This window comes from Lissotriton vulgaris, chromosome 5 (genome assembly GCF_964263255.1).
Source record: "Lissotriton vulgaris chromosome 5, aLisVul1.2, whole genome shotgun sequence".
NCBI classification, from domain to species: domain Eukaryota; kingdom Metazoa; phylum Chordata; class Amphibia; order Caudata; family Salamandridae; genus Lissotriton; species Lissotriton vulgaris.
In genome coordinates, this window is record NC_141693.1 from 2,001,423,007 (window position 1) to 2,001,443,673 (window position 20,667).

General features: G+C 48.4%; 1 protein-coding gene across 4 annotated transcripts in view; it reads right to left on the minus strand.

Moving 5' to 3' along the window:
• Positions 1-20,667, minus strand: part of PRRC2B (proline rich coiled-coil 2B) — a 657,801-nt gene that overhangs the window by 244,999 nt on the left and 392,135 nt on the right. For all 4 annotated transcript variants that reach the window (XM_086924792.1, XM_086924791.1, XM_086924790.1 and 1 more), the window contains 2 exons: positions 4,618-4,766; positions 4,034-4,175 (listed from right to left, as the gene is read on the minus strand). In XM_086924792.1, coding sequence (XP_086780918.1) covers positions 4,034-4,175; positions 4,618-4,766 — 291 coding nt within the window. The remainder of the gene's footprint in view (positions 1-4,033; positions 4,176-4,617; positions 4,767-20,667) is intronic.

Genomic DNA, 20,667 nt, shown 5'->3' on the forward strand with positions numbered 1-20,667 from the left:
ATTTTGAAATACTCACCTAGAATCAGGAGAGAAGCCAGTACTGTACCTTTCAGCCCAGTACTGTACCGTAAAAATGATTATGCCTATAATTACCCAGAACCTGAATTTTCTTCCATAGGAAACCATTGACTGTTTTTCTCTCAAAATTCTTCTAAGTGTCTACTTTTGAAAATTACAAATATTCCCTAAAAATCGTACCAACTACTAAAACGTAAATACTTACTTGTCTTAGGTATAGACCCCGGTACTGAACCTAGGAGTCCAGTCCTGGATTACAAAAGTAACGAGAACCTACTTTACCTGTGACTTTAATTTCCTTCCATTGGATAACATTGCTAGTTTTTCACTGAAAAGTTTCTAAGTGGTAACTTTTAAAATACCTTTATATCCTTTAAAAATCATTGCACTAACCAAAATAGTTTTTAATAAACGGTTTTCAGCTTAGACCCCAGGACTGAATCTAGGATCCAGTCCTGGAATTACCAAAGTAATCTATAAAGTAATCAGCGGCATTTATGTGGAAAAACCCATTGAGCTCAATGTTAAATTGTGTTTAGAATTGTGTTGCCTACTGCAACCCCTGTAGCTATTGTGTTCACAAAGTTTATTGCATCTTTGCAAAGTAAGTACCTGAGAGTGCTCATATTGAGAAAAGTATATTTTGATACCTGTTGGTTCTTAAAATAAAACTATATATTTTGATACAAAACAATTGGCCTAGAGTTCAGTTCTTGAGTGTGCGAGACAATTTGCTGACTGAGTGTGTACAACAATTGCTTTACACTGTCCTCAAATACTGCCTTACTGCTCGACCAAGCTACCACTTTAGAGAGTAAAGTTATATCTAACTTTAGCCTCTGCAAACCTCTGGGGACTGTGGACTGAGCACACTGTACCTTACTTTGGTCTAGTATATACAGAGCCACTTTTACACTGAACTGTAATTTTTAATATGACCAGAGCCCTAGCCAAGAACCAGTAAGATTCAGAACCGAAGAGAACCCAGTCATCCGTGTTGCAGAAGCAGGTTCTTATGGTTAAACTGAATACTCGACAACAGGAGCTGAAATAAGCACTAAACTCATTGACGATCTCAGAGCTCAAACTGAATGACGAACCAGATGTCTAAGCCTTTGTCCTGGTGCGTTGTAGGGTATGGGCAAAGTCATGCGATCAAGGCAGAAATAGTCTTCTAACAAAAACAACTTCCAAACGCCTGTGTCCAATACTAGATGGCATAAGTATACAAAGCTTGTATTTCTACAGCAACACATGTTACATACAAAAACATTCACTGCAAGTAACCAAATAAATCCAGATGAATGGAAATGGGGAAACAGTTAAAATAGGACAAGTACACAAGAGTCAAAAAGTCATGCTTAGGCAAGATGAGGTATTGGAGAAAATAAAGCAAAAATGCCATAACAGAGCAATTTTTGTTTTAAACGAGCCTTGAAAAAAAACTTGCTTAAGTTAAACAGTTGACAACTCGGATCATCAGATGAGCATTAGTCTGGTGATGGCACAGGCTATTTTACAATCCTAGAAATCCTGAAAAGGAAAATGCTACTTACCAGTATGCATCTGTTCTTAGCATGTAGAGCTGCACAGTAGTACACTTTACATAGATCGCCATCTGGTGTTGTGCTCAGATGCTTGCACTTTGTTGTTCTCTTGGAACAAGTTTTTTGTGGTTACAAGATAGGCGGCTCCTCCCTTGGACGATAGTGCGCATGGGCATTGACTCCATCTTCAGATTTTTTTTCGCCATGAAGGGAAAAGATGGAGTTTGCAAGAAATAGAATAGATGTCCATGTAAGTGTATTTAATTAAGATAAAAACTGGAACAAATTCAGGTCCCAGGGAGGAGGGTGGGCATGTACTACTCTGCAGCTCTACATGCCAATAACAGATGCATACTGGTAAGTAGCATTTTCCGTTCGAGGCATAAGAGCTGCAGATCGTACACTTTGCATAGACTGTACAGCAGTATCTCCCCTAGCGGTTGTCACCGGTACTTGTTGCTGCAGTTCGAAAAAGTGTTTTAAGAACAGCTGGGCCCACAGAAGCTTGTTGCTTGGCCTACACATCAACACAATAGTGTTTGTTGAAGGTGTGTAGTAGGCCAAGTTGCTGCCTTACAAATGTGTTCTAGGGGAATGTTCCCTAAGAATGTCATGGAAGCACCTAGTTTGTGTGTTGAATGTGCTCTAGAGGGAATTGTTAAAGTGCGTTTTGCTTTTTGGTAGCAAATTTGAATACACTTGACTATCCACCTGGCAATTCCGGTTTTGGAGATCGGGTTGCCCTTATGAGGTGGAGAAAAAGATACAAACAGTGGTTTTGTTTAACTAAAGCGTTTAGTTATGTTTATGTAATAAAGTAAAGCTCTTGACGTCGAGCGTGTGAAGAGCTCTCTGCTACTGAAACAGGGGTTTGGAAAAACACCGGTAACTCGATTGATTAAGATGAAAAGCAGAAATTACTTTTGGAAGAAATTTTGGATTTGTTTAAGAACCACTTTGTTTGGATGTATTTGTAAAAATGGTTCTTGTATGGTTAAGCCTGGATCTCACTTACACTTCTAAGATGTGGTTGTGACAAGGAACGCTATTTTCCATGTAAGGATTTGTAATTCGCATTTATGTAAAGGCTCAAATGGGGGACCCTTGAGTCTAGTAAGATTACGTTCAGGTTCCACACCTGAGATGGTGGCAGTCTGGGTGGAATTATCCTTTTAAGGCCTTCCATGAAGGCTTTGATAGCAAGTACTCAAAACAATGACAAATGTGTGTTTTGTAGGTAGGCGGCAAGGGCAGCCAGATGTAATCTAATTGACGAGTTTGCAAGATTGCATCTTTGTAGATGGAGCAAATAGCAAATAATGTTTTGTATTGAAGCATCTAATGGGTCAATTTTGTTGTTTTTGCAGTAAACATTGAATCTTTTCCATTTGGCTGCATAGCAAGCTCTAGTAGTGGGGCATCTGGCTGCTTTAATAATATTCATACAGTCTGGTGGGAGGTTTAGGTAACCAAACGTCAAGACTTCAGGAGCCAGATCGCTAGATTCAGTTGCACTGGATCTTGGTACCTTATTTCCCCATGGTTCTGCATTAGCTGTTTTGGGGAGAGCCGTCATTTTTGATGAGGGACCACTGATAGTTCAAGTAGTGTTTTGAACCACGGTTACTGTGCCTATGTGGGAGCAACTAGAATCATCTTGAGAGACTGTTTGAGCATGCATACTACTAGTGGAATGAGCGGGAGTGGCGGAAAAGCATACGCAAATCTGCCTGACCAGTTCATCCATATCGCATTGCCCCTGGATAGCGGGTGTGGGAAACTGGCGGCAAAGGTTGGGAATTTTGTGTTTGCGTGTGTGGCGAACAGATCTATGTCTGGTTAGCCCCACATTTAGAAGAAAGGTTGAGGAACTTGTGGATGAAGTTCCCATTTGTGTATTTGTTGAGTCTGCCGACTTAACAGATCCGCTGATTGCTTACTCCTGGGAGATGTTCCGCCAGAAGATACATGTTCTGTGGAATGGCCCATATGCTTTGCGCTAGGCGGGAGAGCTGCAAAGAATGTGTTCCTCCTTGCTTTTGTAGGCCTGAACAGCGTTGATAGACCCAGCGGCCGCGTCAACGACCAGAATAGAGTATTTGAGGAGCGCGTCGAAAATCACGTGATCGAAAACAATACCGTGTAGTCTAAGACTGTTTTGCGCGTCAAAAAGGTTTAGAGAATATGGTGCCGAACTGGAGGGCAGAAGTTACATCCAAAACCGATGGCGGAAAAAACAATCTGAAGTTGGAGTCGATGCCCATGCGCACTATCGTCCAAGAGAGGAGTCACCTATGTCGTGACCACAAAAGACTTCTTCCAAGACAACAACAAGGTGCAAGCATCCAAGCCCAACACCAGTTGGCGATCTATGCAAAGTGTACTATCTGCAGCTCATATGCCTCGAACCATCTTTTATTGCAAAATCAATCACATCAAGAGCAAGCAACAAAGGAAGACCACCTCACCCTGCTTGCTGGTCTCCCAGATCTCAGTGCCCAGACTGCTTCCAGACACGCTGACATCACCTTGGTCCAAACAGATGCCGTTCTGCTTCTTGGCAAAGCGTGGCGGCATTCGTGAGGCAAGAACCCGGCCTTTAGCAGGTGCCTAAGGAAAAAAAGAAACTTGACATGAAATATTGGGTGTAGAACTTGGGCTACGTGATACTGTCCAATTACTGAAAACTCAGGCTTTTGAGATGTGATCCTGGATCTCTTAGGACACTAGCACAGTATGGAGCTGAAAACATCCTGGCGAGACCTCACTTTGGAAATCTTGGTTCATGCACTCCTTGCGATGACTCGCCCAGAAAGCCAAGGAAGGTGATCATGGTGCTCTCTGCAGCGAAAGAAGCCCTGACAATAGGAGTTCACAGGGCAAGATTTACAAGGAAAGGTCAGAAGCCTCTCTTTCCTCCACACCCCAAACACTATGCTGATCGCACAAAGTTTCTTGCACAGCCATCACATTCATAAGGCACATCACAGATGCAAATAGTATTTTGTGTACATTCATTAAAATACCACTTGTACAATCAGACAACACGTGCCTGGACAGCCTGCTCTTTCTTCCGGCGCTGCTCCTCCTCCAGTAGACGGCGCTGTTTCTTGGTCAATGCTTCAATAAAAGCCTCTGGTACAACAGCGTGAGCTTCAGACTCCTCTCCTGGGCAGGTAAGCCGATTTTCAAGAACAGAATCTGAATGCATAAACCAGATTTAATTTTCAGATCAGAACTGGAAGCCAACTAAACATCCACAAGTACATTTGTTTTCAAATGGCACACAAGTGTCTGTTATGCATAGTGATAAAAGCTGGTTGCGTGTGAAAAGCAGCCCAGAAGGAGCCTTTTTAGTGCATATGGAGTAGGGACACTTCGCACAGACTTTGTACAGTGTAGGAAAGTGCCCGTTTTTGACATGGTCATCCCCACTTTGTGCCTGGTAAATGTGATTTAGGTTGAAAGTGCACTGGGTTACTGCGAACCAGGTACCAAGTTGTGACTAAGTGAGTTTCTGTTGCAGTACCCCCCTCCCCCCCACACACACTTTTTGCCTGATACCTGATGCACTTTTCCTTGGTTTGCCCTGGGTCCTTGCTAATGAGGGACCCAGGGCCTGTGTTCCTTCCCTTAAAACTGGAAAAAGCCTAAACCCAATTGGCATCTCTGGCCACATATCAGCCCCTAGTAAATGGTACCCTAGGTACCCAGGGCATTGTGACCAGTGAAGACCCCCAAGGCCTGCAGCACTTATCCTGCCACCCTTAGGGGCCCTGTACAATGACACACACAAACACACACTGACTTTGCAGGCTGAGTGTCCCGGTGCGGAACTAAACAAAGAGTCGACATGGCATACATCCCGGTGTGCCGTGCCGACAAACCCACTGCCCTGGCATTCATCAGCCACCCCTTTAGCTGGGTGCCCTAGGCCAGTGTTGTGGGCAGAGGTGCATGAGCCCTGTGCCCCTACATTACCCAGGGCCATTCCTGGGCACTGTAAGTGCAGTAGTGCCATTAAGAGTATATGGTGCTGGGAGGTTGTCATTACGAACTCCACAGCACCATAATGGCTACACTGAAGGCCGACAAGTTTGATATCAAACTTCTCAGCACATTAAACCCACACTGATGCCAGTGTGGCATTTAATGTAAAATGCACTACAGAGGGCATCGTAGAGATGCCCCCTGAAACCTAACCTACAATTCACGTCTTGTCTGAGAGGCTGCCTGGTCGGACATACACAGGAGACCTGTTGCTGGACACCTGGGTGAAGAGCCCCCCCCCGCTCTCCTGGGCCTCCAACAATGCACATCCTGGGCGAGGTGCTAGGTCTCATCCCCCAGGATGGGTAGGGGGAAGCTTCAATGGCATACCACCGTTGTGAGCTTCTCCAGACCACTTGCTGTACTCCGCAACTGGCCCCCACCGGTTCTTATCCCCCACTCTGGCGGGAAGACTGGCAGGAAACCCTACGTGAGGAAAAGGGGTGTGCCAGCCTGTGCCAACTCCACCCATCAGGTGGGAGAGGTGAGGTGAAGCACAACTCCGGGCTCCTGCCATCTGGAGGATGGGGAGCCCTGCCCAATCAGAGATGGGCTCCTGCCCCACTCCCACAGGAGAGGAGCAGAATAGGAGGTGTACTCCCCCCAGGACAGTCCTATGTCATCTTGTGTAGCTTCTTGCTGCATCATTGTGTGACCTCTTCTATTTTGCCACATAGCACCTTTGTGTGGTAGGCCTCCTTGCCTCCCGTAGCACCCGCAGGGTGCGCTCGGGTAGCCTTAGGTGTGCAAACTATGTCTTCAGGAAGCGTAGGTAAATGTTTTCGACCAGCTTATCCTTAGGGCATTCCCCTGGGATAGTTCTCCTGGTTGCCTGGATGAGAAGTTTCGTCATTTTGCATTCTGGGGTGTTGCAAATAGGTCTATCGTCGGTGTTACCCACCTCCTGAATAGCCTTTTTTTGCTTTTCCTGTGCATTGACCTCCCACTCGTGGGATGCTGAAGTCTATCTGCTGAGCCAGTCTGCTTCTACATTGTCCTTCCCTGGTGGTTGTATGGTTAGCAGGTCTATTTTGAGTGGGATGGCCCATCTCCATATTTCCTGCGCTAGGTTGGACAGTGGGACTGATTGTGTTCCTCCCAGTTTGTTGATGTGGAACATCGTTGTTATGTTGTCTGTATCAACACTCACTGGCTGTACAGTTGTTTCTGGAATGGCTTCAGGGCGAGGAACACGGTAGTTGATGTGTGACCGCATCTGCTGGGGATCACAGACCCCTCACCTTGAGCTTGTTCATGTGTGCTCCCCATCCCATCTGCGATTAGTCTGTGGTGATGGTCACCGTAGGGGTTGGTGGTGTTAAAGGTTTCCCCTCTATGTTTTCCCTGTTCCACCATGTAATCTCCTCCTGCACTGCGTGTGTTACAACCACTAGATCTTCCCAACTTCATGTAGCTTGTGACCATTGTTGTTGCAGCCATTCCTGGAATGGTCTCATTTGTAGCCGTATATTGGGGACCAGGTGTATGCAGGACGCCATCATCCCCATGATCTTGCACGCTGTCCTCACTGTCAGCTCGCCCCTTCCGGGAGTGGCGTGTCTCATTCACCAGGGCCAGTGTTCTCTTGTAGCTGGGGAACACCTTGCTCTGTATGGTGTTGATCTGTGCACCCAGGAAGTTTTTCACTTGCTCTGGTTCCATTGAGGATTTCCCCAAGTGTATGGAGAATCCCAGGTCTGTCAGTGTTTCTGTGACCCGTTGTGCGTGTTCTTGCATGTCCTGTGTGAACTTGCTTTTATTAGCCAGTCGTCGAGGTAAGGGTATACAGGAATCCCTTCCCTCCTTAGGTGCCCTGCCACTGCTGCGAGGCACTTGGTGAAGACCCTTGGTGCGGACTTTAGTCCGAAGGCTAGGCCTGTGAACTGGTAGTGTTCTTTGTTGATGGTAAATCTTAGTAGATGTTTGTGCTGCCTGTTCATGGGAATGTGCAGGTAGGCATCTTTGAGGTCTATGGTGGACATGAAGTCTCCGTCCCTTATCTGAGGAATGACCTCTTGTTGGTATGTCATTTTGAACTTTTGCGTCTTCATGTATTTGTTTAGGAACCTTAGATCCAGGATGGGTCTTAGCGTTTCGTCCACTTTTGGTACTAGGAAATAGTTTGAGTACACCCACTTGTTCCTTTCACTGAATGGAACAGGCTCGATGGCCTCCTTTCGGAGTTCTTGTGATTCTTCTAGGAGTAGTGCAAGTTATTTTCCTGAATGCGCCTTCCTTTTTGGTTTTCTGTTTGGAGGTTTCTTTTCCAGTTCTATGCAGTATCTGAACTGTATGATGTTGAGTATCCATTTGTCTGTAGTGATATTCTTCCACTCCTGGAAGAAGTGTCTTAGCCTGCCTCCTACTGGTGTTACATGTTTGTTGATGTTTTGTCCATGGAACCCCCTCTTGTTGACCTTGTTGTGCTCCACCCTCAGAGGGGTCGTGTGGGTGGGCACGCTTTGCGTGACGGAGTAACTTTAAGTTGGGTTGTTGGCCCCCTCTTGTTTGCCCTCGTCCATTCGCCCTCCCGCAAAAGTACTGGCCCCGAGACTGGTACTGCCAGGATTGCTCTTGCTGTCCCTGCTGCATTTGTCGCTTTGGTGTGCCTGCTGGAATGGCTGGTTTCCTCCCCTTCCGTTTGGTCTCAGTGTCGGGGTACCCCTTATTTATTTATTTATTTTTAGAGTTTTATATAGCGCGAACAAGATCTTTGCAGATATCAGAGCGCTTTACATAAACAGTAGGTAGGAAAACAAACTTTTGAAAACAGTGTAATATACGGTAGGGAGTTGCAAAGTAGGGTAGTACTCGCACAAGAGTATGCACACAAATAACAATCAAGAAGCAATAATATTGAAGCCGTGCAATGACGATTCGAGTAAGATTATAGCACCCCAGAGGGTGAGTAAACACACTGTTGAGAACAGAATAATAGGCAGTAGTGAATGGATTGCACGTTAGTAAGGCACTCAGGTCACAGTGTACAGCCCTAGTAAACAATCTGGAAACAAATATTAAGGCATCCGTGCTATGATTTTGGTCCAGTAGCAGTCGTATAAGAGTCTAATATAGATAAGCAATCAGGTAGCCGGTAGACTAGGAGCCCTGTACTGTCATTGATCCAATAGCAATAGGGTTCAGGTGAACTTAGCCATAAGGATGGCTTTTACCTCTTTCTTGAAAAGTACAGAGGAGGGGATAAGCCTCGTTTCTGGCGGGAGTGCATTCCAGATCCTGGGTGCCATTCCTGAGAAGGAGCGTTTGTATGTTTTTTCCTTCCGGAATCTGCGAGGTTTCAGGAGGAGATTCTTTGTGCTTCTGTTGGATCTTGAGCCTCCTGATATAGTCAGTTTGTGAGTGAGGTAGTTGGGTGCCTTGTGGTGTACGGCCGAATGTGTCATACAGGCAATTTTCAGCTGTACTCTGGCTTCAAACGGCAGCCAGTTCAGGGCTTTTAGGTCAGGGGATATGTGCGAGTGTTTTCTTGAACCAGTGATGAGCCTTGCGTCCGCGTTCAAGGAGGCTCGTAGGGGCGCCGTTGTTGTTAGGGGGGAGCCCGCTGAGAGCCACAATTCCGTAGTCTATGCGAGGAATGACTAGGGCTTGTACAACAGTTCGGAAGTCCTTGGGTGGTAGGAAGGGTTTGAGTTTTCTCAGCGTGTTGATTTGGAAGTTGGCACCCTTGGTTGCTTTGCTAATATGCTGCTGCATGTCGAGATTGGAGTCAAGTGTGATGCCAAGGGATTTCGCCGAGTCCACGATGGTGGGGTGGACATTTAGTGCGGTTAGATGATTGAGCCGGGTTTGGGTGATGGCCTTTTTCGCAGGAGGTGAGATCAGAAGGAACTCAGTTTTCAGAGCATTTAGTTTAAGGTGATTGTCGGCCAGCCATGCTTGAGTGTTTCTTAGTGTGGCATTCAAAAGTTTGATGTCTTCAGGGGATTGAAGTTTGAGGTAGAGCTGAGTGTCATCTGCGTACATATGGAAGTGTACATTTGATGCTTGAAGCAAGGTGGTGAGTGGTTCCATGACGAGGTTGAACAGTGTGGGGGATAGGGAGGAGCCTTGTGGGACGCCTAGTGTTACGGGTACAGGCGAGGACAATGCGTTGTTGATCTTGAACTTCTGAGACCGGTTGTGCAGAAAGGAAGTGAACCATTTGAGAACCGTCCCAGATATGCCCATTCTGGTATTTAGGAGCTCCAGTAGATTCTCGTGTTTGACCGTATCAAATGCGGAGGAGAGGTCAAGGAGGATGAGGAGGCAGGACTCGTTGTGATCAAGGATTTGGAGGGCGTCATCAATTATGTGTGTCATAGCCGTTTCCGTGCTATGTTTTGCTCTGAATCCTGATTGGTGAGGGTTGAGGAGGTCAAACTGCTCAATGTGTTTTGTCAGTTGGAGTTGTACGCATTTTTCTAGCAATTTGGCCAAAGTGGGGATATTGGTGATAGGTCGGTAATTGTTTAGGTCGGCCGGGTCAGCTGTGGGTTTCTTGAGTATAGGCGTGACCTGCCCTATTTTGAGGGAGTCTGGGAAGACTCCTTGTTGCAAGGAACAGTTGATGATTTTAGTCCAGAGTGGGAGGAGCATGGGGGTGAGGGCTTTAACAGCGTTGGCAGGTAGGGGGTCTGTGAGGTGATTGGCGGGTTTCAAGTTGCCGAGCAGCTTGTGAATTGATTCTTCAGTGTAGGTGTCGAAGGACGTCCATGAAGCGTTGTTTTTAGGTTGAGTGTTAGTTATGCCTATGGAGCAGGAGTATCGACTTACGTCGTTGAGGAGATCACTTCTTATGTTGTCGGTCTTTTGCTTGAAGAAAGCAGAGAAGTCTTCGCAACTTGGAATATCCTTTGCTGAGCTGTTAGGTTGTGGAGGCTGCGTCTTGGTTTGGGTTTTGACTAGCTCGAACAGTTTTCTTGGTCGGTTTTTTGCTTGGTCCAGCTGTTGGCTAAAGAAGCCTGATTTCGATCGTTTGATTTTTCTGAAGTAAGCGTTTCTCTTACTCTTAAGCGCTCTAAGGTGCAGTGCTGAGGGGTCAGATATCCACGTGCGCTCTGCCATGCGCATAGCACGTCTGTCCTCATTGAGTCTACCATCATACCATGGGTTCGAGTTCTTGGTGGCGACTCTCTTCATTTGCAGGGGTGCGGCTTCATTGATTATTGTAGACATAGTGTTTAGATAGTGGTCGGTCAGTGAATGCACATCAGAGACGCCCGTCGGGGGAAGAAGGAGATTGCCTGTGTGGGCAGGCAAGGAGTTTGGGTTAAGATTCTTCATGTCCCTCTTCCAGATCTTGGTTTTGGCAGGTTGAGCCGGGTTAAGTTTGACCTTTTCGTTGATGAAGAAGGTGATGATGTGGTGGTCTGACCAATCACAGGGTTCGATTGCCTCCAACTGGGTAGAGTCTTCTTTGGCGATGATAAGGTCAAGGATAGAGCCTTCTCATCCCTCTGAATTGTAGGGCCCCAATGGACCTTGCAGTTTCATTTTCTTTCTTGAGCTGGGTGAGTTTCTCATCCACCAGTGCCCCGAACAGGGTCTCTCCGTTGAAAGGAGTTCTCAGAATGTTGTTCTCTACTTCCGGCTTGAAGCCTGAGATCCTGAGCCAGGCATGCCTTCTTTCTGTGATTACTATCATCATAAGTCTGCTGGATGCGTCAGCCCCATCCAAGGCTGTTTTCAGGCAAGCATTTGCTATATTTTGTCCTTCCTCCACCAGTTGTGATGCCCTTTGCTGGTATTCATTGGGGAGGTGCTTGAGTAGTTGTCCCATCTCGTCCCAATGCTGGTACTGGTGTCAGTTCAGCAGGGCATTGGAGTTCGCCATGTGCCAGTGTACCGCTGCATTTCTCTCTATTTTCCTGCCAGTTAGGTACATCCTCCTACTTTCCTTGTCTGGTGGTGGGCCTGATATTGTAGGGATCTTTGCCCTCTTCCTGGCTGTTGCCGCAATAATGGAGTTTGCATTGACGGGTCACTGGATGTAGGGAGGATCCAGAGAGGAGTGTTTGTACTTTTTCTCCATCCACGGTGTGATAGACCTGCAGGTCACTGGGTCTTTGAACGCCTCCCTCCCTTGGTCCATGACACTCGGGAGCATGGGGAGGAACTGACTCTTTGTTTGAGTGGGGAGCAGGGTCTCTAAGAGGAAACATGCCTTTGGTTTTTCCTCCTCCAGTTTGACTCCATAAGCCGCTGCCGTGTTCCTGATGACCATGTTATAGGCCCCAATGTCATCTGGTGGCGAAGGCCTCGAAGGATAAGTCTCCATGGGCTCTTCAGGGTTTCGGAGTCGAGGTCCTGCCATTCCAGGTCCTGTGTCAGAGGATGCAGAGCCGAAAGTCGTTCGCTGGTCATAGTCGCCTTCTTCCTCGTAGTAAAGGCCTCTTCCTCTAGGTGTTCCTGGGGCTCGGGAGTTTTCGGCGGTTTTGGGGTCAAACTCTTCTTCCATTTCGATGATTGTCGTCGGCGGTTTTGACGGAATCGGAAACCTTCAATTTCTCGTTGAACTCTTCCTCTGCAGGATGTTCTCCATTTCGGCCTCGAGCCATCTCTTTTTCCTCTCCATCTCGGCGGCATGCTCGGCGTCGAGTGTTTCGGCCGATCTCTTAGACTTAGACGTCGAAGGGTCCTTCTCCTTCGAAGTCGAGCGGTCCTTTTCGGGGACGTGCTTCGACGACCTTGGCTTTTTGCCGCCTGGGAGTCCTTTTCAAAGGATCCGCTGGGCTGTTTGTTCTTGGATGCAACTGAGGCAGTCTAGGTTTTCGGCGCCAGTGCTCCCTTCGAGGACTTAGACTCTGTTTTTCGAGAATCTGACTCGGTTTTTCGAGAGTTTGTTGGGGTTTAGGGGTTGACGTCTCTCCTACCTCTGTAGATGCCTTCTTATCGGTCTCTACGACCGTGTAGGCATCTGGTACCTCGGCGATTAGGTCTTCTTCGTCGCTGGAGAGGCCTAGGTCCCGAAGCGACTGAGGTTGGCATTTGCCTTGCATGTTGTAGTTGGCTCTCCTCGGTCACTCTCTAACCCGGAGTGTCTTCGGGGTGAAGGCGGAGCAGGCGTTGCAATCCTTGCTCTCGTGGTCGACCGGCAAGCAGAGGTTGCAGACCGGGTGCTGGTCCTTCTGCACATATTTGTGGTGGCACTTACGGCAGAATTTAAAAGGTGTTTTGTCCATTCCTGCGCTCAGGGGGCCCCCTGTGTGCACATTCTCCGTTGGACGTTGAAGATCTCGAAGTTCTCCTCCTTAGTCATCCCGGCTTGGTGATCTCGCTCCTCGGTATCGTCTCCAATCTTTAGTGTGTAAATTTAGTCTTTCCTCCAAAAACTCGGGAGCCTCTCGGTGACGATCCAGACCCAACGGCTTCTGCAGGAAGCGTGCCAACATCACAGGAAGTACACCAGAAGGTGGGACTTCGACTGCTACCTGGGCTACACAAAAAAAAAAAAAAAAAAAAAAAAAAAAAAAAAAAAAAAAAGACTAGGATTCCGGACCCAACCACTAGACCGCGGAATAATGCACAGCATAGTGAATCCAGAAAGATTCACGCTGCAGAACTCCTTCACAAAAATAATTTGTCATGATAGAGAGGAAGGGTTGGATAGACAAGCCCTATAGGCACATTGTGTCTGGAAAAAGGATACCTTGCCTTTAAGGAACTCTTCAGAGACCCTCGGTATCCCAGGATGCACAGCCAAAGGACTTTTACTTCCAGTTCTTTTTGAAGGTTTATAAAGCCAGGCCTGTAGAATGCAGTACATTATCGTTTCATCCACCGGGGAGGAGGGCGGGAGCTTATGACTATAACAGAGATACCCCTACTACAGAACTGGAGTTACAGGTAAAAAACGACTCCTTCTGTAGTAGGGGATCTCCGCGTATAGTCATAATCTTGTGAATAGAATGGCAAGCCCAGCCCAACAAACCAAACCAGTGGTGGAGGAAACAGACAAAACCACTACTGTGCAAACAAATTCCTCAAAGAAGCCTGTCCAACCAGAGCGTCTGCCCTGGCATGAGAATCCAGGCAGTAGTGTTTGACAAAGGTATGGACCGACTTCCACGTGGCAGCCCTACAGATACCTGCAATGGGAACATTACGTAGCAAAGCGGTTGTAGCCGCTTTGCCCCTGATGGAATGAGCCTTAGGTTTACCCTTTATGGTCTTGTTAGCCTTTTGGTAACATAACTGGATACAGGACACAATCCACCTAGAGATGGACTGTTTTGAGGTGGCAAGACCAGCCCTGACCGAACCGCTATTGACAAACAATTGGTCTGACCTACGAATGACCTTGGTCTTATCCAAGTGAAACTTGGACACCCTTCGTACATCCAGGGAATGAAGAGACCTTTCCGCCGGAGAAGGATGTTGGAAAAACGTAGGTAAAGTTATCGTCTGATTAACATGGAATTCAGAAATGACTTTAGGAAGGAACTTACGGTGAGTCCTCATGACAACTTTGGCAGCATGAAAAACAGTATACGGCTCTTGGCAACACAAAGCCTGGATTTCACTCATCCTGCAGGCCGATGTTATAGCCACAAGGAAGGCCGCCTTCCAAGATAAATGATGTAGCGAAGCCTTATGAATAGGCTCAAAATGCTCTATCGACCTGGACAGCACCGCATTCAGTTCCCATGAAGGAGAAGGACGCCTTACAGGGGGAAATACCTTCTTCAATCCTTCCAAAAAATCTTTGACAGGAATCTGGAAAAAGGATCTTTGTGAAGGAAATTTCCTATACGCTGTTAATGCTGCAAGGAGGACCTTAATGGAATGAAAATTAAGGCCAGATTGAGCCAAATGCAAGAGGTATGGAAGGTTGACATCTTCCTTGCAGGAAGTAGGATCAGCGTTCTTGGATGCGCACCAGAGGCAGAATCTTTTACACTTGTAGGCATAGGATGTCCTTGGGATGGCCTTTTAGCCCCCTTAAGTATTTCCATGCAGTTGTCAGGCAAATTCAAGTGTCCATATTGTACTCTCTCAGGGGCCATGCCGCCAAACAACAATGAGAGGTTGGGGTGCACCATCTGCCCCCCGAACTTCGTTAGAAGGTCCGGCCGACATGGAAGCCGCAGGTGGGGTTGGAGAGACCGGTGGAGCTGGTCTGTGAACCACCACTGTCGAGGCTACTCCGGAGCAATGAGGATCATTCGCGCTCTGGATTGAGACAGCTTGATGAGTACTGCCGGAATCAGGGGAAAGGGCGGAAAAGCGTACAGAAAGCTGTTCGACCAGCTGATCCATAGAGTATTCCCCAAAGTACACAGTTGGTAAAACCTGGAGGCGAAGTCTCTGCATTTTCTGTTTTCGGCGGTGGCGAACAGATCTATTTCTAGAGTGCCCCATCTTTCGAAGAGGTTTCCTAGCACCTCGTCATTTAGAACCAACTCGTGGTTTTCCTGTACGAGCGTGCTGAGTGAGTCAGCCTAAGCATTCTGCACACCGGGTAGATGGGTACCCGTTATCGTCAGTCCTCTGGCTAGCAGCCAGTGCCAGATCGCCTGCGCTTCCGGGGACAGTGTGCGCGATCGAGCCCCCCTGCTTGTTGAGGTAATACATTGTGGTCGAATTGTCTGTCTGTACAAGCAAGGAGTTGGTCCGGAAGGATGGATGAAAGGCCTTCAGCGCCAAATGAACAGCTCTGAGTTCCAGAAAATTGATGTGGTACGTTATTCCGCCTGGGACCACGTTCCTTGGATCTGTAGATGGTCCGAATGCGCTTCCCAGCTGTGGAGAGAAGCATCCGTGACAATAGTCTGTATGGGAATGTCCTTGTGGAACGGAACGGAAGTTATAAATTTACAATTTATAACTCCCTTGAGGTGGTTCTCTGCTGAACACCACCATCTCAGGGACTGTTGAGCGTGCAGAGACAGTTGGATCCTGTCGTCCCAGTTCCCTCATTTCTGGTCCCATTGATCCTCCAGACATTCCTGCAGTGGTCTCATGTGGAGCCGCGCATGTGGTGTGAGGAAGATGCAAGAAGCCATCAACCCCAGAATAGAAGACACTGTCGTTGATGGAACGGACATGAGAGCCTGAGTCTTCCGAAGGATCGATAAGCGTTGCTCCTCCAAAGGAGACACGCTTGCTCTGAGTGTATTGATGGAGGCTCCCAAGTACTGCAGGCACTGAACAGGAGGCGGAACGGACTTGGACATGTTGATGCGCAAACCCGGCTGATTCAACAGAACGGCCGTCCTGTTGAAATGCAATTGCGCTTCCTGGAAGGTGGAGGCTTTGATCAACCAGTCACCCAGGTACGGGTAGACAAACACCTCGTTCTTTCTAAGGTGCGCTGCCACCACTGCCATGCATTTTGAAAAAGTCCTGGGTGCAGACTTCAGACCAAACTGTAGTACGGTGTATTGATAGTGATTGGTGCCGACCAGGAAGCGCAGGAACTTCTGGTGTTTCCGTGAATGGGCACATGGAAGTACGCATCCTGCAGATCTATTGCGCAAAGCCAGTCTCCTCGGTGCAGCTGAGGATAAATCTGGTGCAAGGACAGCATGCAAATTTTCTCCCTGCAAATCTATTTGTTTGCTTGTCGCAAATTCCGAATGGTCCTGAACTCGTTTTTGGCCTTTTTGCATACCAGAAAGAATCTGGAGTATAGACCCTTTCCCCTTTGAGACAGAAGGACGTCTACTATCGCCCTTTTCTTAACATGGTATCGGCCTACTCTTGAAGTTGCAGCTGGTTTTGCGAACCAACCAGTGGAATAGCTGGAGGAGGGCTGACAAAGCAAAGACTATATCCATTGCAAACAATATTCAGCACCCACTTGTCCAGAGTAATCTTTCTCCCTTCTGCCAAGTAATTTTGTATGCTAGCCCCCCACCGGAGCGGGTAACAGACGAGGGGGAAGTAAGTCCTTAGGGCTTAGGCCCTTATTCGCAGAGGAGGCCTGCTGACCGCCTCTGCCACTCCTGGAACGGCGAACGCTGGTATTGCTATTGCTGTTGGCCAGCTTGGCGACCTTGCCCTCGCTGAGATCTCTGGGAAGAGTAACGCCTCTGGAAGGTGCGGAAGGACTTCCGCTGTTCCTTTGGTTTCTCCAAACAGACAGCTTTTAGCGTTTCCACTTCTGCCTTCATGTGGGCCATCTCCTTGTCCACATGAGTCCCGAAGAGGGTAGATCCAGAAAAAGGCAAGTTAACAATCCGCTGTTGCGCTTCTGCTTTAAGCGATGTCAGGCGCAACCAGGAGTGGCGTCCCAAGTTTATGGCATGGCATTGTGGAGAAGTGTGGCTCAGGGGTTAGAGGCGGCAGACCCGGAAGCTGAGATCGGCCCTGGACCAGGGTTCAATTCCCCACCTCGGCGGGTCTTGGGCTAAAAATTCCACGGACTCGATAATTCTCGCTCCGGTGCCTTCTCGACTCACGGGTTCACACTCTGCGACTCTGGGCAATAGCTTGCTTAATCTCCACAACGGCCCCTGGTGGCGGGATGCCTGGCTTTCACCTTGTGGATAGCCTGCCGGGGTTATCTCACAGGGGAATACCAGGACGGGCTCCCTAAGCAAGCGCCGGGAAACCCACTGCGGGTAGCTGTGCTCTATATAAGCTCAAATACATTTACATTTACATGGCAGTACCCATGAGCAGCCAGGAGAGATGTGTCTGCCGCCGAATTGATGACCTGATTCGAGACCATCATGCCCTCATTCAATATCTCCTGGAAGTCTTCTCTCCAGTCCCTCTGAAGGATCTCAATGAACTGATGCAGGGACTCCCACAAGGAACTGTCATACCGAACCAAAAGCGCTGATAAACTCGCCGCTTTCATCGAGGTGGCAGCTGTACTGCAGACTTTCCTTCCTGCCGAATCCATTTGACGGCTCTCCATGTCGGGAGGGACCGTAGACGAAGGGGCAGTAGAGTGCTGCTTCTTGGCCGCTGTCACTATGACCGGAACAGGATCTGTTCTTAAGAACGCTGGATCCAAATCCAGGGGTCTATACTACTTCTGAAGTCGAGACGGCGCTGACTTCACCGAGGCCGGCGTCCGAAACAGCTCCATGGCCGGTTCCTCGAGTCCTGGCACTAAAGGCAGCTAAGGGCCAGAGAGGTACCTGCTTTGCAACGTTTCAAAAATCAAAGAGGTGGAAGGGGTGGGCACCGTCCGTGTGATCCCCAACTTCGCTGCCCCCCTCAGCAGCATATCCTGAAACATCACAATGTCATCCACTGGCGACACTCTCGTAGGAGGAGAGTCTGACAAAGTGGGAGAATACCTCCTGTCACTGGACGAGTCCGTGTACCTGGACCGTGACCTATCCCTCTGCTGACGACGACGTGACCTCGTAGAAGATCTACGCTCACTGCGAGAGCGATGCCTCCCTTTGGATCTGGACCTTGGCTTTCTGGGCCTTGTAGGAGCCATTGGCCCAGGAGACTGTAGAAGCGGAGGAGGAGGCTGAGCCGGAACCAAAGGCCTCGGTTGCGGAGGAGGAGGTGGTGGTGGTGGTGGTGGTGGTGGTGGTGGTGGTGGTGGCGAAGGCGGAGGCAGTTGCTGAAGAGGAGGCGTAGGCATCCTGGGCCTGGAGGGCGAATAGGTCCAGGAAGAATCAGAGTCCGGTGACCTAAGAACTCTTTTCTTACAAGCGGGCCTCGGAGAGGATGCTCTGGAGGTAGATCTCTCCGAGGACGAGTTGATGATGAGGATGAGACGCTAACCACAGAGGCACTAGACACTGTTCTGGCCCTTGACTTCCTCTTTGACATCGAGTTGTCCCTCCTCGACGTCGACCTTTGGCGTCTCTTTTCTCGACGTCGGTCTTCTCGACGTCGACTAACTCCCCGACATGGAGTGCCGTCGCCTTGACGCCGATCTTCCTCTCCTCGAAGTCGACCTTCGCGTCGATGTTGACGGCGAACGGTGATGTTGCCTCAATGGCGAGCGCCTGCTTTTTCAGAAGTTCCACCTGGCTCTTGATGTCTCCTCTGCTCTAGGCCTTGGAGACAAATCTTCTCCCGGTCACGCAGGGTCCTCCTGGGGAAAGAGTGACATATCACAGGAGTCAGGGACATGGGTAGAAGGGACACAAGATTATGCACACTCTGTTGGGGTCAGATTTAACCTTCTTCCTACCACACTCAGGGCACTTGTCGAATAAAGCTGGCCTTTCGACAAGAAAGAGGTGGCAAAACGGATCACAAAAGACAGCAACTGGAAGAGGAAGACTCCAGACGTCGAGTGAAACACTCAAATCACTGGAAAAGCTCCAAAAATTGAAGAAATACCCAAAAAGGTAGAGCTCAATGCTCCAGAGTCCTGCTAGCAGGAGCCGGAAAAAAGAACTGAAAGTAAAAGGCCTTTGGCTGTGCATCATGGGATACCGAGGGTCTCTGGAGAGTTCCATAAAGGCACGGTATCCTTTTTCCAGACACATAATGGCAGCCTATGGGGCTTGTCTATCCAACGCTTCCTCTTTATCATGACAAAGGATTTTTGTGAAGGGGAGTTTCTCTAGGTGTGAAACTTTACAAAATGTGTAACATTTTATATTATTTGGCTAGCTTTTTCATTTCGAGATGAAGTGCTGGCCAATGTAGCCTTGTAGTTTAAAGCTGCATTATTTGTCTTTGGTTTTCTATTAAGTGTCTATGCAGAACTGCAGAAGAAGACAACTTAAGAGACTATTTAGATTGCTCCGGGGTCCACGCACATGGGCGGGACTATTCACAAGATTATGACTATACACAGAGATCCCCTACTGCAGAAGAAGACTTGCTGTGCAGCTGCTAACAAGAGGAGGACACCAACTGACTTGGCCCCGGCCCCACAGGCCTATTGATCCTTGAACCTGCTCCTGCTAAATCCCGGCGTCTCCTGTGGACAGCAACCTAGAGAACCCCGGAGGACTTGCCTTGACCCTCTTAGGGACTGGGACTCCCACGAGCTGTGGTTCTGCTCAAACAGCAATAGCGCTGGTGCCAGCCAGGAACAGCGAATCCAGCCCACTCTGCACACGCCGAGCCCGGCCTGTGCCCGAGTGGACAAAGAACCTGAGGACATCCCCTCGGCCATTCTGACCTGGAATCCAGTGTCCAAGGACCCTCCGATGACCCAGACGACGCCTGCAGCCTCAGAACCAGGGACCCCTCCAACCACGACAGGCAGAGGGTAAGATTTCCCGACGTCAAAAGACACCCCTGCACCAGACGCCCCACGGCCCCCTGTGCTCAACTCCGGGTTGCCTACCTATCCTCCAAGATCCAGACTTACCCCTCAAAGTGTTGGTCGCTCCTGAAGATCCTCCGTCCCAGAGCCTGCAGCCTTTGTCCACTTTCCAAGATCTCCATTGAATAACAGAGTGCCCGATGGCTCAAAAGCACCCTGCACCTAGCCGCCCGAGTGCCTCTGGCAGTGAGACCTTTGTCCTAACCTACTTCCCCATTTGCCCTGAGCAAGTGACCAGGAGCCCAGCTCCCACAGCCACGTGGCCTACTTGCCAGCAGCCACCAACCGAAGGCCAACTGCTTCTTATTTGATAACATTGGGCCTAACTACCTCTGCACCATTCTGCCCCCGTGCCGCTGAGGGTGCACCAACTGTACCTACCTTAACTCGTCCATCGGGTACTTACCTAAAAGCCGATAACTCACTTTTTTTCTATAGGCTAACATAGAAGAATTTCCAAGTGAAACCAGTCAAAGTGTGGAGTTTTGGAACTTTAAAATATTCATCTAAAATCAGCTGAACTACTAATTCTGATTTACTCACCTGTTATCAGGAGAGACCTCAGTGCTGCATCTTGTAGCTCAGTACTGACCCTGAAAAGTAATTTTAACCGTACTTACCAGTAACTTGAATTTCCTTCCACAAGATATCACTGCCTGCTTTTTGCTGAAAAAGTTTTTTTAAGTGTCGATTTTTGAAACTTACAAATCGTGCCAACGATAAAACGTAATTACTTGCCTGTTTTAGATAGATGCCCCAGTGCTGAACCTAGGAGCCCAGCACTGGATTACAAAAGTAATGTAAACCTACTTTACCTGCAAACTGAATTTCCTTCCATAGGATAACATT